This window comes from Chaetodon auriga, chromosome 7, assembly GCF_051107435.1.
Source record: "Chaetodon auriga isolate fChaAug3 chromosome 7, fChaAug3.hap1, whole genome shotgun sequence".
NCBI classification, from domain to species: domain Eukaryota; kingdom Metazoa; phylum Chordata; class Actinopteri; order Chaetodontiformes; family Chaetodontidae; genus Chaetodon; species Chaetodon auriga.
In genome coordinates this window covers 8,985,719-8,999,196 of record NC_135080.1, presented here as the reverse complement: position 1 = coordinate 8,999,196, position 13,478 = coordinate 8,985,719, and the positions used below count along the sequence as shown (strand labels likewise).

The following is a 13,478-nucleotide window of genomic DNA, read 5'->3' as shown; positions in this document are numbered from 1 at the left end:
ACCTGTTAGCGTGTTGCAGAGCAAGAATCTGATGGTGGGCCCGTACCGCTCCCATCCCCACAAACACTAATCTGTTTAGGAAGACGGATTGTGCAAGTTCATTACAAGCTAAAATTATTAAGGTCTTTAAACTAGATTTTCAAACAGGGTCACTCTTAAAATGATCCAAGTAGTGAAGTTTTGAGGCCCCCCGGAGGGGTCTGGGGCCCTGTGGCAGTTGCCTATTTTTTTCTAGCTGTGAATCAAACCTTCCTGTAATTGTCTTTGCAGCGCCGCACTCACGCCTGCAATTGTTTCAGACACTGCAAGTGAATACGGTCAGTGTCATTAAACGCCGCGCTGTGTTACTGCACGCCATAACCCACATTAGAGAAGCCGGTAAGACCCTGACATTACTAAATGTGACTTCTGCTTTAAAAATTGAAGCAGCCCTCTCCTCACACTGCTGCATCCTTTTCCTCTAAAAGTGCCTCTCTGGTCTATGAACATATGAAATATTCCTTGCACATTTATTCGAATAACACAAATGCACGTAAAAATAAAAAATGCAACAGTAATGTGATGTCAGCGATCTAAAATATTTATGCATAAGGAATTTAATGTGTTCAAATGAAAGCAAAGCTCTTTTTTTATTTAGCAGAGGGCTTGATATATGTATGTGAATGTTTTGGTAATGAGTTTCTTTTCACTGATGTGGTGATGCCTCAAAATGCAAGTTAGTGAAGTTGTGAGATGTAAAATAGTGATTGCCTTTTTAAGTCTGCATGGTTTTTGCCCTATTTAGATGCATGATTAGCAACCTATTAGCTTACGTAAAGATGACAGGGACTGAAATACCTGAAACATTTGTTTGACCTTCCTGCGTGGCAGATTGACATTGAGCTTGTGGAGAAGTTGGTAGATCTCTTCAATGTTCAGGAGTCCATCTCCGTTCTTATCTGCCTCCTCAAACGTCTGCTTCAGCCACGTCACACACACGTTAAGGAGAATACATGTGTATCATGTGCGTTATGTGAGTACAAATACCCCAGACTCTATCCAAGAGTGCTGGGCGAGAGGTGAATGTAAATATAACAAAAATATGTCAAAATATAACAATAAAATGTCACTTGCAGTCTAGTAGTGCTGCATATTTGATGAGCGATATGAGCTGAGAAAAAAAAAATCTCTAAGTTTTTTTTTTTTTAAAGGATATTGGTCGTGAGTACGCTGCCGTTTGGCCAGCGAGTCTTCATCACTGATCCCGGCCATCAGGTAGCGGAGGCCAGTTATCCAGGTTCTGGCTTCTTCTGCATTTGAAGTCACCAGGTCGAGGGACTCCATGTGGTTTCCATGGTACACTGTGAAACAGCAGGCCGGGTCGAAGCTGCCGTCTGCATGCCGATGGAAGATGTCTGATTGACCGCCCTCTGTCACTTTGTACAGCGAATCGATGGTGACTGATGGAAAGAGGAGGCGGGGTGGGAAAGAAGGCGGTTTGATTAGAGTGAACAATAAAGTGCAGGACTCATTAATGATTTCTGTCTGTAGTTAATCGCAGCGTAAACGAAGAGACTGGTGGTATTCTGTTACAAAGACTAAAGCCAACATTGAATTTATCCTACCAGTAAATATTGACTGTGTAGCTGAAGCTTGTTGCAGTAAATGCCTCTTAACCAGTGACCTTCATTGCTGTCATTAAAAACACATCCATGAGCTCCTACACACAACACCCCACTGGTGTAAAAACTCACTTGAACGCCAAATGTGTATTAATGCATGTGATGTACTCCTGTTTGGTTACCATTTGCAAAGCTTTAGAAAATCACTGGGTCTTTGACAAAAGGTAACGGCATGCTATGCAAGATCTGCCTGTTGTTGTTTGAAACACACCATTCAAGGCCTAACAAGCAAAGAGAGAGTGACGAGAGGAAGCCGCCTTAACAGTGAATCAGACATAAAACTTAATTTTTCTAATTGTTTCACAGTGGCTACGCTCTAAAGCACAAATATACACACCCCCACCTCCCCACAACCCTGCGGGAAGTTGCCGCATTGCTGGATTTTATGTGAATGCAGCCAAAGCAAAAGCTTCATCCTGTCCGCTGCGGCCCCTCAACTCTGCGTGTGCGTGTGTGTGTGTGTGTGTGGCTCAGCCCTGCCCTTGGTCAAACAGACACACAGACCTGTCGCTCTTTATACATCCATAACACAGATAGAGAGGAGAGAGACACTCGTGACCCATAGACTGTGTAAATACTGGATGGAGCCTCTCGGTCTGAAACATGAAGCCAATACAGAAATGCCTTAAACCTGCTTTCTTTCTAATGGCCAGCAGGGGGCGACTCCCCTGGCTGCAAAGTGAAGCCCTATTGTATTGAAGCTTATGAGGGAGTGAGAAAAATATCACCTGATTTATTACCTCAGTAAACAGCTTCCTGATGAGTTTATGGTCTCAATCGCTAGTTTCAAGTTTTCTTCAATACAGCATGATGTTCATTTTGTAAATCATGGTCCTCTTTAAAATAGATGATAAAGCAGAATATGCTTTACATTGTGGTTACTTTGACGTGACTGACGATTCGCTACTGAGGTAAAGCATTGCATATCCTCCCCAGCCTCACCCCCTCACTCGAATATGATCATTTCTGACACCAAAATCAAAACAGCAGTCCACAAAACAATGACCTCAAATTTACACTTGATAACCATGGTCACTACATGGACCCCACCTCACATCCTGCACACTGTTAATAGCTGGGGGCTACATAACCACTGCTAGTGGGCCATCAGTGACAAATGAGAGGGAACATTGCTTTTTAGTAAAATGCTGCATAGGATGTGTAAAAGAGTTTCACCAGCCTTTAATTCTGCAGCCAAGTGTTTGTATAACTAAGCAGGTAGAATAATCAGTGTAAACTATCAAATAATCTTGAGTAGCTCACTGAAAAATGGGCATGAAGAAAATTATGCAAGCTCTGCACTTTTTCCACTTTCCTCCATCATGTGTAAAAGCACACATCACGGTCAAATGAGATTGGAGCATAAACTCAGCTATCTGTGATTCTTTGTTAGGAGAGAGAAACAGCCTGCAGTGAACGATGTCCTGTCCTACATTCACACATATGCTCTGTCTGTCTCTGTCTCATTAACACGCTGTTAAAGGTGTCAATTAAAAACAATTCATTGTTGACTCTCATCAATGCACTAATGTGTTTTCCTCAGAACAACCAACCTTCATGTCTTGGGAAACAGCATTATGTTTAATTAATTGATTAAGGAATTATTGACATGATGATTTTACTCAATTATCTCCAATTTGTCATAATCCATTTCAAAGTTATGCATGTCTGTTTCCCCGTTACCCCCCCCCCCCCCCCCCCCCTTTACATAATCTCATCTCAGCGATTCTGCTCTGACTGAAAGTAACAATATGGCAGCCTTATTTTGATCCTGCTCAGACAGATAACACACACACACACACATTCAAGGAACTAACTGGGCAGCTGTTGTGTGTTTCTCTTAATCGTGTCAATGGAGAGGATCTAAGAGGCTTATCTAATGCACACACACACACACACACACACACACACACACACACACAAACAAACCACCACACTTTCACTTATACACATGTAAGGACAGGTCCATAGACAGATGAATGCCTCAGTAGGTTGATACATAAAACTAGAAGGGGGAAAAGTGACAATGATGCTTTGTGGGGGACATGAAATATAGAATGATAATCCCCTCAGAGGCAGAGGAGTGTGGCTGACTCAGATTTTAGAAATTCAAACGACATTCGAGGAAAAAATAGCAGACAATCTGCAAAGCACTTTGTGGCACTTAGATGGTACAAAAATAAGAGCATTAGTATCATTATGTAAGTTTAAAAAGAATAAATCCAGTTCATTGTTAATTATTTTTGTAGCTTTGGCCAACATTTCTAGCATTTCTAGGGTAATGAAAACATTGCACTCGCCAAAGTTGCTGCAGTGAAGTCCAGTAGGGAAATCAGACCAACAATGTGCAGGACTCAACATAACCATAAAAATTTTAACAGTGTTGTTGATGCTGCGAGCACGTATTGTTTTGCAAGAAAATTTTAGGGGAAAACAAATGCAATTCATTGCCAATACATTCAGTGTCTCTGGAATTTCTTTAGTCAATGTTGATAAAAATTTAATTCTTTCTCAAATTAGATGTAAACAGAGTTTCCAGGAGTCTTGGTTGTCATTGTCCAGAAAAAGTGTGAGTACAAGACTACGGCAAGTACAGTGGGTCAAAGTTAGAAGAGGCAGTCAGTCCGTACAGTGTGATAGATGCTTCCAGTGTTTAACAATTTTAACATTTGCCTTAGTTTTCTCTTCTAAATAAGGTTGTCAAACCTCGGGTTTTGTTGCTGACTGCTCGCGTTTTTTGCCCCTCTACAAACCAACTCAATGTAGAATAATTTAATTATTCTGAATGATTGATATAAGGAAACGATGTCCTTTAAGTGTAATCAGGATGTTAATAAACTGTAGCAGCATCATATGAGAGACTGCAGGAGACAGTGACTGACTGCATGTGTGCTTTTCTATCTGTGCGTGCATGCAGGTGTGTGTGTGTGTGTGTGTGTGTGTGTGTGTGTGTGTGTGTGTGAGTGTGTGTGTGTGTGTGTGTGTGTGTGTGTGTGTGTGTGTGTGTGTGTGTGTGTGTGTGCGTGCCCATGCATACTCACTCTTGGCCTTCTCACTCTTGCGTGAGGGCTTCCAGCGAATGCAGGAGCGATGATCATCCAGGTAGAAGAGTCTCACCAGCCCTTTGGATCCTGCCTTCAGCTTTACCATCTGTGTCCCGGACTGCATCACACTCATGCATCGCTCCACTGCAGACGAAGAAACAAACAAGCGCAAACACTGGGGTCAGTGGAGCACTATATTATAACACAAAGGGAACAGGTGTCTGGCTTTATTTGTCTTTTCTCAGGAAGAAGCGAGGCAAAGTGTCACAGTGTTGCACAATTAGCGGAGCAGCCGGCAGCTGATGTGGGTCAGAGTCCAAACTGCAACAGAGATGCTACTGTGTGAAGGCACAGGGCTGCTTTTCTGTTACCCACTGACCTGCTGCTGAGAGCAACGGAGAGAGGGAAGAAGGAGGGAGATCTTCTAAAGGGAGACAGAGCTCATGTGTGCCTCTAAGTTTCACAGAGGGCCTGCATGCTGTTCCCGAAAAAGTCTCCACCTCATGCTGAGGCAGGTGGAAGCTAGGCTGCACAAAATGTAGTGTTTTAATCTTGCAGTGATTTAAATATCGATTCACCCTAAATTATAAAAGAAAGCAGAGTGTTGTTGTTGACAGTGGTTGTACTCATGCAATGCACTGTTGTGCTGCAGTGTACAGCATGTATGTACATCATATACTCAATTTTAGGTAGTCATCTTCAGGTGAAGGTTCACTTAAAGATGGCTGAAACAACCAAAAGCGTGGGAGGAAAAGTAAAATAATGGTGGAGTGTTCTGAAAAGAACAGAGGGACTGAAATGATGGTGAGAAGTGACTTTGTGTTTGATTGCCTGGAACTGTCCAGCATCGAGAGGATAAAAGACGAAACTTCAAACTTTTTACTTTTTCTGACAGCTGGTGGCAGGGATACAGACACGGATGACAGCAGAGAGCGAGATTTCCATCCTCATTAGTGGAGTGTGCAATGAATGCTTGTGTCTGTGTCTGTGCAAGTGTTTGGCTATGCGTGCAGCACGTTTTCATGTATGCATGCAATATGGCTTTATTGTGAATCAGTAGTGTCTTTACAGTGCACAATGAGCCTAAAACACAAACACTTTATCAAACAGCAAATCATGTGAAGATGTGTTCATATTTGATCAATAGATTTCACTGGGTACTATCTTGGCTGTGAGGTATTCAGGCGTCCAGACACAGAACAATATCTTACCATCAGAGGCTGCACCTGTTTTTTTATATACATAAAGTGAGTCCCACTCTCTTCACGACTCTCTTGAATATCAGTTCAAGCACAGTGCGTCAGAGACACGGATCATTGAAGAGTGAATTGCCTGTTTCAATTATATAAAATACTAGCGACTCTTCTTCTCTTCCTTAGTGTCACATAGATCAGGTTAAGTCTGCCAAAAGACGTTTTTAGCCATCATTTAAAAAAACAATGAAAGAAGAAATACTTGCACACTGCTTGTTTGTTCTCACTTCCTTTTTTCCTGACTGCTAACGCTTCAAGTGTCTTCTTTAGGTAAAAGTCAGAGAAAGTGTGGGCCTTTATATATAGGCAATTTATGATGAGATGTGATGACTGATAAGCAAACTTTTGAGGATGATATGACCAGCCTCCAGTGCTCAGGAGTAATCACACATTTCCCATAGGAATGACATATCATCTGTGGTGGAAATTCAGTTATTTTCTTGTGTACCATGGAGAGGTGTGGGGCTTTGCTTCCTGTGTGTCCTTTTTTGGCAGAGGCTGGGTGTGGTCCTCCAGGTGGCTGGGACGCGGCTCCAACACAGCTGGGACTCATCACAATCAAGCACAGCATAAAGACGGTGGACTGCAGAGGGCTCGGTTTGTTTGTCTGTTTGTTTTTACTAGTGCTACCTGCGAGTCCATATTTAGTTTCTCTTGTGTGAATTACCAGTGCTTGATCTCCTCTGTCTTTTTTCTTTTTGCTCAGTGCGCTCCAGCGTATCTCTGAACTGCTCTCCACCTAAGTACCTTGTGCCTCACCTGCTGTTCTCAGGACTTTCCAGCTAATAGTTTCCTGCATACCTGGAGTCTCCTTTCATTATCCATTCAAGTCAATTCCTATTTTACCCTTGCTCCCTGTCTGCGTGTCTGCTATTGAGTCCAAATCCAAATCCATCCTTAAATTATATCTAATGGGAACTTCAATGATTTAATACTGTACTACTTCCATAAAACTGGGGGAAGCAGGAGAGAATAACAGATTAAAAATAAGAATGGTCAAATCAAATTAGCAGAGATTGAGATATATGGAGCTCCAAAACAGCTGGGTCCCTGTCTTTTAAATGTCCATGTCCTCCAAAGTTAGTTTGTAATGCAGTCCGTTATAGATTCCTACTCCATAAATGCGAAATAAAATAACCTTGATACAGAAAAGAGCAACAGAAGACATTAGTACTTCCCATGACAAGTAAATAGTGGCCCTTTAAAGCACAGCACTAAACACATATGAACACGCATACATACAAAAGCAGCTTACAAAGATTTAGGATGCTGCATTGATCTGTTACATAACACCAGGCCACACCACTGCTTGCAGCTAGGAGAGGTTTAAGATATCAACAACTCAACGTGTGCACTCTCAAACTGCTAAAAGGGAAGTGTGTATTACAGGGAATAGCACACCTCTTTGACCTTTAACTCCTCAACCTGCTGGGAATTCACAGTTTAGAGCAGCAGAGACTGAAAAGAAACCATATGAACAGACACACACCATACCGTGTGTGTGACTACAAGCCTTTAATGCACCATAACTCCAATCTTAATCCTTCAAACAATTATCTAACTGATGGCGTGGAGCACTGCTCAGGGTCCCCATGGCACATGTTTTGGATCAATAAAGCAAATAAACTCAACAGCAAAGAGCACTGACTTCCATATTTGAACCACACATAAATGATATGTGAAAAGGGTTAGGTGATTGTTTCCTACAATTAAATATAGAAATGTATAAATGCGTGTAATCAGATTTGTTATTTTCTGCATGAAATCAAAACCATGTTAGAAAACAAGCATGGAAAATGTCTTTGGGGGTTAAAACTGAAACATTTATTGGGCCCTTGGAAAAATGAGAAAAAACAAAATGCTCTTAAATTGTAGGACATTTGTCATCTTTCTATCCTTATAAGGACACACAGGAGCATGCACACACACATATGTGTACACAGTAACCGAAAAATTCCTGTTTTGAGAGGACATGGATGATTATCTTCAAAGACAGCTAAAGTCAAACCTCTCATTGATCCAAAATACATATTTAAGTGTACTTAAAAGAACACACACCAAGCAGAGCACTTGTTAAGAGGCTATCTGTCCTGAGGAGAGGCTTAGCATTGACACAAATTTTGTTCTCAATATTCAGTGAGTTCTTTGAGTCATAGATGCTCACTCCAGGGATAGTATTAAACACACAGAAACACACACACACATAAATATAAGCACATGATCCTGAGCCCTGTGTATTCCCAAGGTGCATGGCAAATAAATGCACTAATGGTCACAGAACCTGCTGTGTTGAGAGCACAATGGAGCACGTGTGAAGAGAAACAAGCAGCCGTGTAAATAAAACTTTAAACTTGGGGAAATTAATTCCTAAAGGATCTTGCCCATAACAGACCTCACTATTGGTTTAACACGACTAGTCTCCAACAGGGCACCCTGAGAAGGATCAGCTCACGGTTACGGTAACCCAAAGGTCTATTGCATGGTTGTGCAAATACAAGCCAGGTAACTGCTATTTCTTCCCGCTCCCAGCAATTTGCTTGCAATAGTAATGAGTCTATTCTCGAATAATTGATAGATCTGCTTTTTCGCAGAGACTAATGGTTTGCAAAGGTCACCTTGTAAAACACAAAGCTTCTACACTTGTATTTATGCAAAGTACAGGGGATTACTGATGTCAACATCTGACATGAATAATGGTATGTAAAGCCTCTAAAATACAACAAAGCAGTCACAAGTGAAATTAACTCGAGTGTTTGTTTTTCTTGAACGACACAAATTTACATTCTGGTATAACTGTTTAAAGCAGTTTTTTAGGGGGTGTTTTGCCTCTTGGGCTGGCTGAACAAGCTAACACTAACATATTCGGAGCATTTAAAGTTGAATCGCACGTCTTAGCAAACACATGCATATTTTACATTCAGCAGACACAAAGCAACATTAGCATTCGTTTGGACGCGTGTTTCTGTCAACTTGATGAATTTAAGTCCAGTATTTACTCTTGCTTTACATCTGATTTTGGTCTCCACCACCCTAACCCTCTGAACCCGGAGCCAAAGGTCTGACTCTGCTGCACAAGTCACTCACTCACCTACAAGGAACAGTACCAGGCCCAAAAAGCATTTTTTTTCCACATACAGTGACTCCTTTTACCATCAGAATTTAATTAAACAGGTTCAACAATGCCTGGAAAATCAAGAGGAGCCACAAGATTAAAATATTCTATCCCATTGAACTAAGCAGAGGGCTAAACCAGAAGTTAGCTGACTCAGCTGGGGGACGTCTATGGCGTGCATGTCCTGTGAGCACAGGGGCCAGTTGGGGATTCACACAGCTCTGGGTGACTGGAGTGACTCTCTTTAGTGAGAGACAAACTGGAGTCAGTAAAAAGAGTCGAACCTCATAAGCAGGGCCATAAAACCAAAAAAAAAAAAAAGAGCCAAAAGATGCTGAAAAGCTCTTTAAAGATGAGGAAAACTGCAGAGTTGGGTGATGCCTCTCTGGAGCCTCATAACAACGAATGACCCCATTCACATTAAATTGATCCATTGTTGATATAAAAACATTTCAAGTGCAGCTTTAAAGCTACAACTGCAGTCTGTTGCACTTAAAATGATTTTAGACAATAAATGACGGTGGTGGTTTCTCTGGTTCTTGCAAATGTCAGTAGGACGGGGGGGAAATGCTAAATTGTGACATTTATTTATCAGTTTCATCATTTCATTATCAACTTTGGCTCTCAAGTCATTTATCATATGAATTATTCCATTATTTATCATATTGCAGGGATTAATCCAAACTCATATCTGCTGCTGATGTGTCCTGTGCATTGTGGTGAGAGCTGCAGAAAATAATGGGACTCTGATGACACAGACAGACTCTGGGAAAAAAGAATTAATCAGAAACAAGAAAATGGGCCGTGCTGCATTATTTATCGCACCCAGCCACTTCTGCAGTTCACAGCTTCATTAACGACGGAAATCAATGGCGGTCAATGTCAAATGTTGTGTTGCTCATATTCACGGTCTCCGCTCCGGAGAAGAGACATGTTGCTCTCAGACTGGAGAAGTTTCCAGCAACACTGGGAACATGTAACCCAATAAATCAGTGAGTAAACACCTACCAGAGAGCACACGCTCGTTCTACCACAATTGCCTTTGAGTATAAATATGTAAAAGTGTTTTTTTTTCCGAGAGGAAGTCAGATATATTTCACAAGAAAGAGCTAAAAGGGAATGTGTAAGTCGGCGTCTGAGGCAGCGCTCTATAAATAGAGGACTGATATGCACATGTATCACTTCATATGCTTCTGTTTCTTTGGGACAAAACACAACTTAAAGAGCACCACACAGCCTCTACTGTTGGTTTTCCTTCCGCTTTTTTTTTCCTTGTTTTCTATGGTCGGCTATCTATCCATGTTAGTCCTTGACATTTCTGCAGGCGTCCCCCAGTCCAGCTCTCCATCATGATAAGGACCATGAAGAGTCAAATCTCAAGCCTAGTTAAGCTGAAGGAGAAGCGATAGCAGGCATTAATATCTGCCTGGGAGAGGGGAGCTGCCTTGCAATCAAAGATGAGAACTGATGTAAGTGGCTCTCAAAAGACCAGTGATGGTTCAAATCAAATGATCAGTGCCCTTCACATCGTCACTCCCATCTCTTGTAGGTTTTTCCCTCATGCATTAATGCTCAAACCGTCTGAGCCTGAGGATTTAAATGTACAGTCCAGTTTGGACTTCCAGTATCTGTCTTGCAGGACAAAAAAATGAATCCAGTGTCTTCTTAAACCCACCTGACATTTATACACAGGTTATAACCAGGTGCCAAGCTTTGTGCTTTGCGAGAGCAACTCCACCCAAGTGTAAAAGTAATGTGATTTTCAGCTTGGTAAGCGAATTTAAAAAATATGTAAAGCATCTTTTTTCTCTATCTGACCTATACTTTTGGCTCCCACTTCTTTCTAGCAAAATAGAGTCTGTGCGTCTGCATTTGCTGGCGTGTGTTTATGTTTATGTGCGTGCACTCATGTGCATGTGGGTGCACGTGTAAAAACTCATCATCTCTGTCGGCGCAGAGCAGAGAGAGCACATCAAAGCTTTGTCTTGCCACAGAGGCCCAGGCAATTCAAACATATTTTAATGTGGTAGGTGATGGAGACGCCTCTGTGAAGCCCGTCCTCATTCAGATCCATACAATAAAGGTCAGGCTGGCACGGCAACCGTTAGAATCAACAACAGTTCTCATTCATGATTTTCAATCTTAACTGTCATTTTTAATACCGACATGATGCAAGATTCCTCCCTCTGCAGCCTCATTTCTATAATCAGTTGTAATCAGGTAGGGCTAATATTTCAATTCTTGAAGGGCTCTGCGTGAGATCTGATTTGGTCTGAGGGTGACGACTGGAATGGACCACAGCCCAACGATTTAGCATAATTTATTCATAACTACAAAAATTCATATTCAGCAGCATCTGCCTGATCTTTCATGCACTATTCATGTGACATAAGGAAACACCACATGAACTGTCCAAGCCAGCTCGACTGTTGATTAAACCTAATAAACACAGCAATTGCACCAAAATAAGAGTGTCTGGATGGAGGTGTAATTTTTCACTTACTGCTCTGTTACCTGTTAGAGCTCATGACCTGAGGGTTTGTTTTGTGTGCTGAAATTTAATCAAGACGCGATTCAGTTTTGGTTGACTGGCTGTCCACCGGACATAATGAATGACATTTACACATAATTATTGCCAAAATGTACAGAAATCAACACACAAACAAGACAAGTCTTCTCTTGCGTGTAATGAGCAACAACTCATTAAAACAAGCTTCCTGCAGGTTCAAAGTTATGGTAGCAGAAAGTGAGCAATTCAACCATCCTGGGGATATTCTGATACATAAACATGAGCTCCTGCTCTTTTCCTGTGCTATAAATAGCACCAGTAAGCAATATGTTCAATATGCAGGATGTTTGTCCACGCACACGCACACATTCAGTCTGCAGAAGACAACCTACACAGCAGCAGAAACATGAGAACGGGTTTTTAGACAAGATGTGTGAATTTAAGTGGTGAGAGGTGGAAAATGCAGCGCTAAAGACTTTCACCTGTATTTGTTAGTTTTAATGGGTTTCCTTCTGTTAGGCACCCTCAATTACAGTGTCTAGACTCAGACACACACGCATTAACTTACCAATTTGTGAAAGCCTGCATTTCTGTGGCACAGCCACAGTGCCACCAACATGGTAGACGTTTCGTGCCAGGAGCGTCGCTACAGTCACCACCGTCGATTTTTCAGGACCATAAATAAAGTTGGATCTTACTTTACGAGCAGATAATGCTTTGGGATCAAAAAGAGAAGGAAACATTTCCTCCATTGTCTCTGCAGAAAATAAGCCAGTAGGAGTCCTCCTCAGTTCAGTCCCAGTATGCAACACACTCAGCTCCACCTGTAGCTAAAACCTCAGAGCAAAAAAAAAAAAAAAAAAAAAAACACTTTTGGTTTTCCTCACATCGGACTTGACGGACACTCCAGACTGGCTTAAGACAGAAAGCTTCCTCACTCCAAATAACAGGAAAGCACACGGAAACCCCTGCTGTTCATCCTCCTCTGTGCTGTCTTCTGATCTGACTGTCTTCTCTCTGAAAGCACAACACACATTTCCACCTGTCTTCTGGTCAACTGCTGCCCTCTCCCACTTCTTGCTCTTCCCATCCACCTCTCTCTGATGTTCACGCGTCTCTCCTGTGCCGCTGTGGCGGCGTGGCTGCCAACATGCTACTCTGATGCACAGAGTGAGACTCAGCGTTTGACAGATCAGTTATTGTTGTGCAGTTTATGGAGTGATTATGAGGAGAAGGGGAGGAGGAGAAGGCAGCAGATGTGTGTCTCTACATATCAGCTGGGTTCATTAAGGTCAACCAGTGGGATACAAGGATAAGAACGATGACATAACATTTATGATAATGCACTACTAAAAGTGAGGTTTAATGGGCTGGTGTGTGTGTGTGTGTGTGTGTGTGTGTGTGTGTGTGTGTGTGTGTGTGTGTGTGTGTGCTAAAGGAAGAGTCACTGACAGCACATCTGTCCATCTTGTGCTAAATGCTTTTCTATTTCCCACAGCCAGCCCATTATTTAGGAGTAAGACAATACCTAATAAAAGGGAGATTATGAGTTCACGCTGATGAAAAACCCATGGCGCCCTAATTTCCTGAAAGCGGGCACAAATGGAAACAAAATCTCCAGACTGAGACATAAATGGACATAAGCAGCAAATTTTGTGATTTTGGAGATCACAGGGGTTGGTGCAATCTAGGCGCAGCTGGGCACAACGTGGAAGAGAGGCTGAATGCAGCGTATTAGTAGAAGTGATCCAGAATCAACAGGTGGAGTCAGGGCGAGTTTTACTAATGACCAATCACATGAGCTCCTCTGATCCCCTTTAAAGGTAACAACAGGTGGCTGGTTGCTCAAACAATTGCTCAAACAATTCAGAAAATAATGAGTGAAACGTTTAAGTTTAA

The 13,478-nt window shown here is 42.0% G+C and overlaps 1 protein-coding gene across 1 annotated transcript in view; it reads right to left on the bottom strand.

Annotated features, from left to right (window-relative positions):
• The window catches only part of plch1 (phospholipase C, eta 1), a 43,354-nt gene extending 30,390 nt beyond the window's left edge, over positions 1-12,964 (bottom strand). The window contains exons 1-4 of the mRNA XM_076735293.1: positions 12,148-12,964; positions 4,703-4,849; positions 1,196-1,439; positions 838-967 (exon numbers count right to left, since the gene is read on the bottom strand). Of these exons, the coding sequence (XP_076591408.1) occupies positions 838-967; positions 1,196-1,439; positions 4,703-4,849; positions 12,148-12,331 (705 nt within the window). The 5' untranslated portion in view covers positions 12,332-12,964. The remainder of the gene's footprint in view (positions 1-837; positions 968-1,195; positions 1,440-4,702; positions 4,850-12,147) is intronic.
• Between the last annotated feature and the right edge of the window lie 514 nt (positions 12,965-13,478).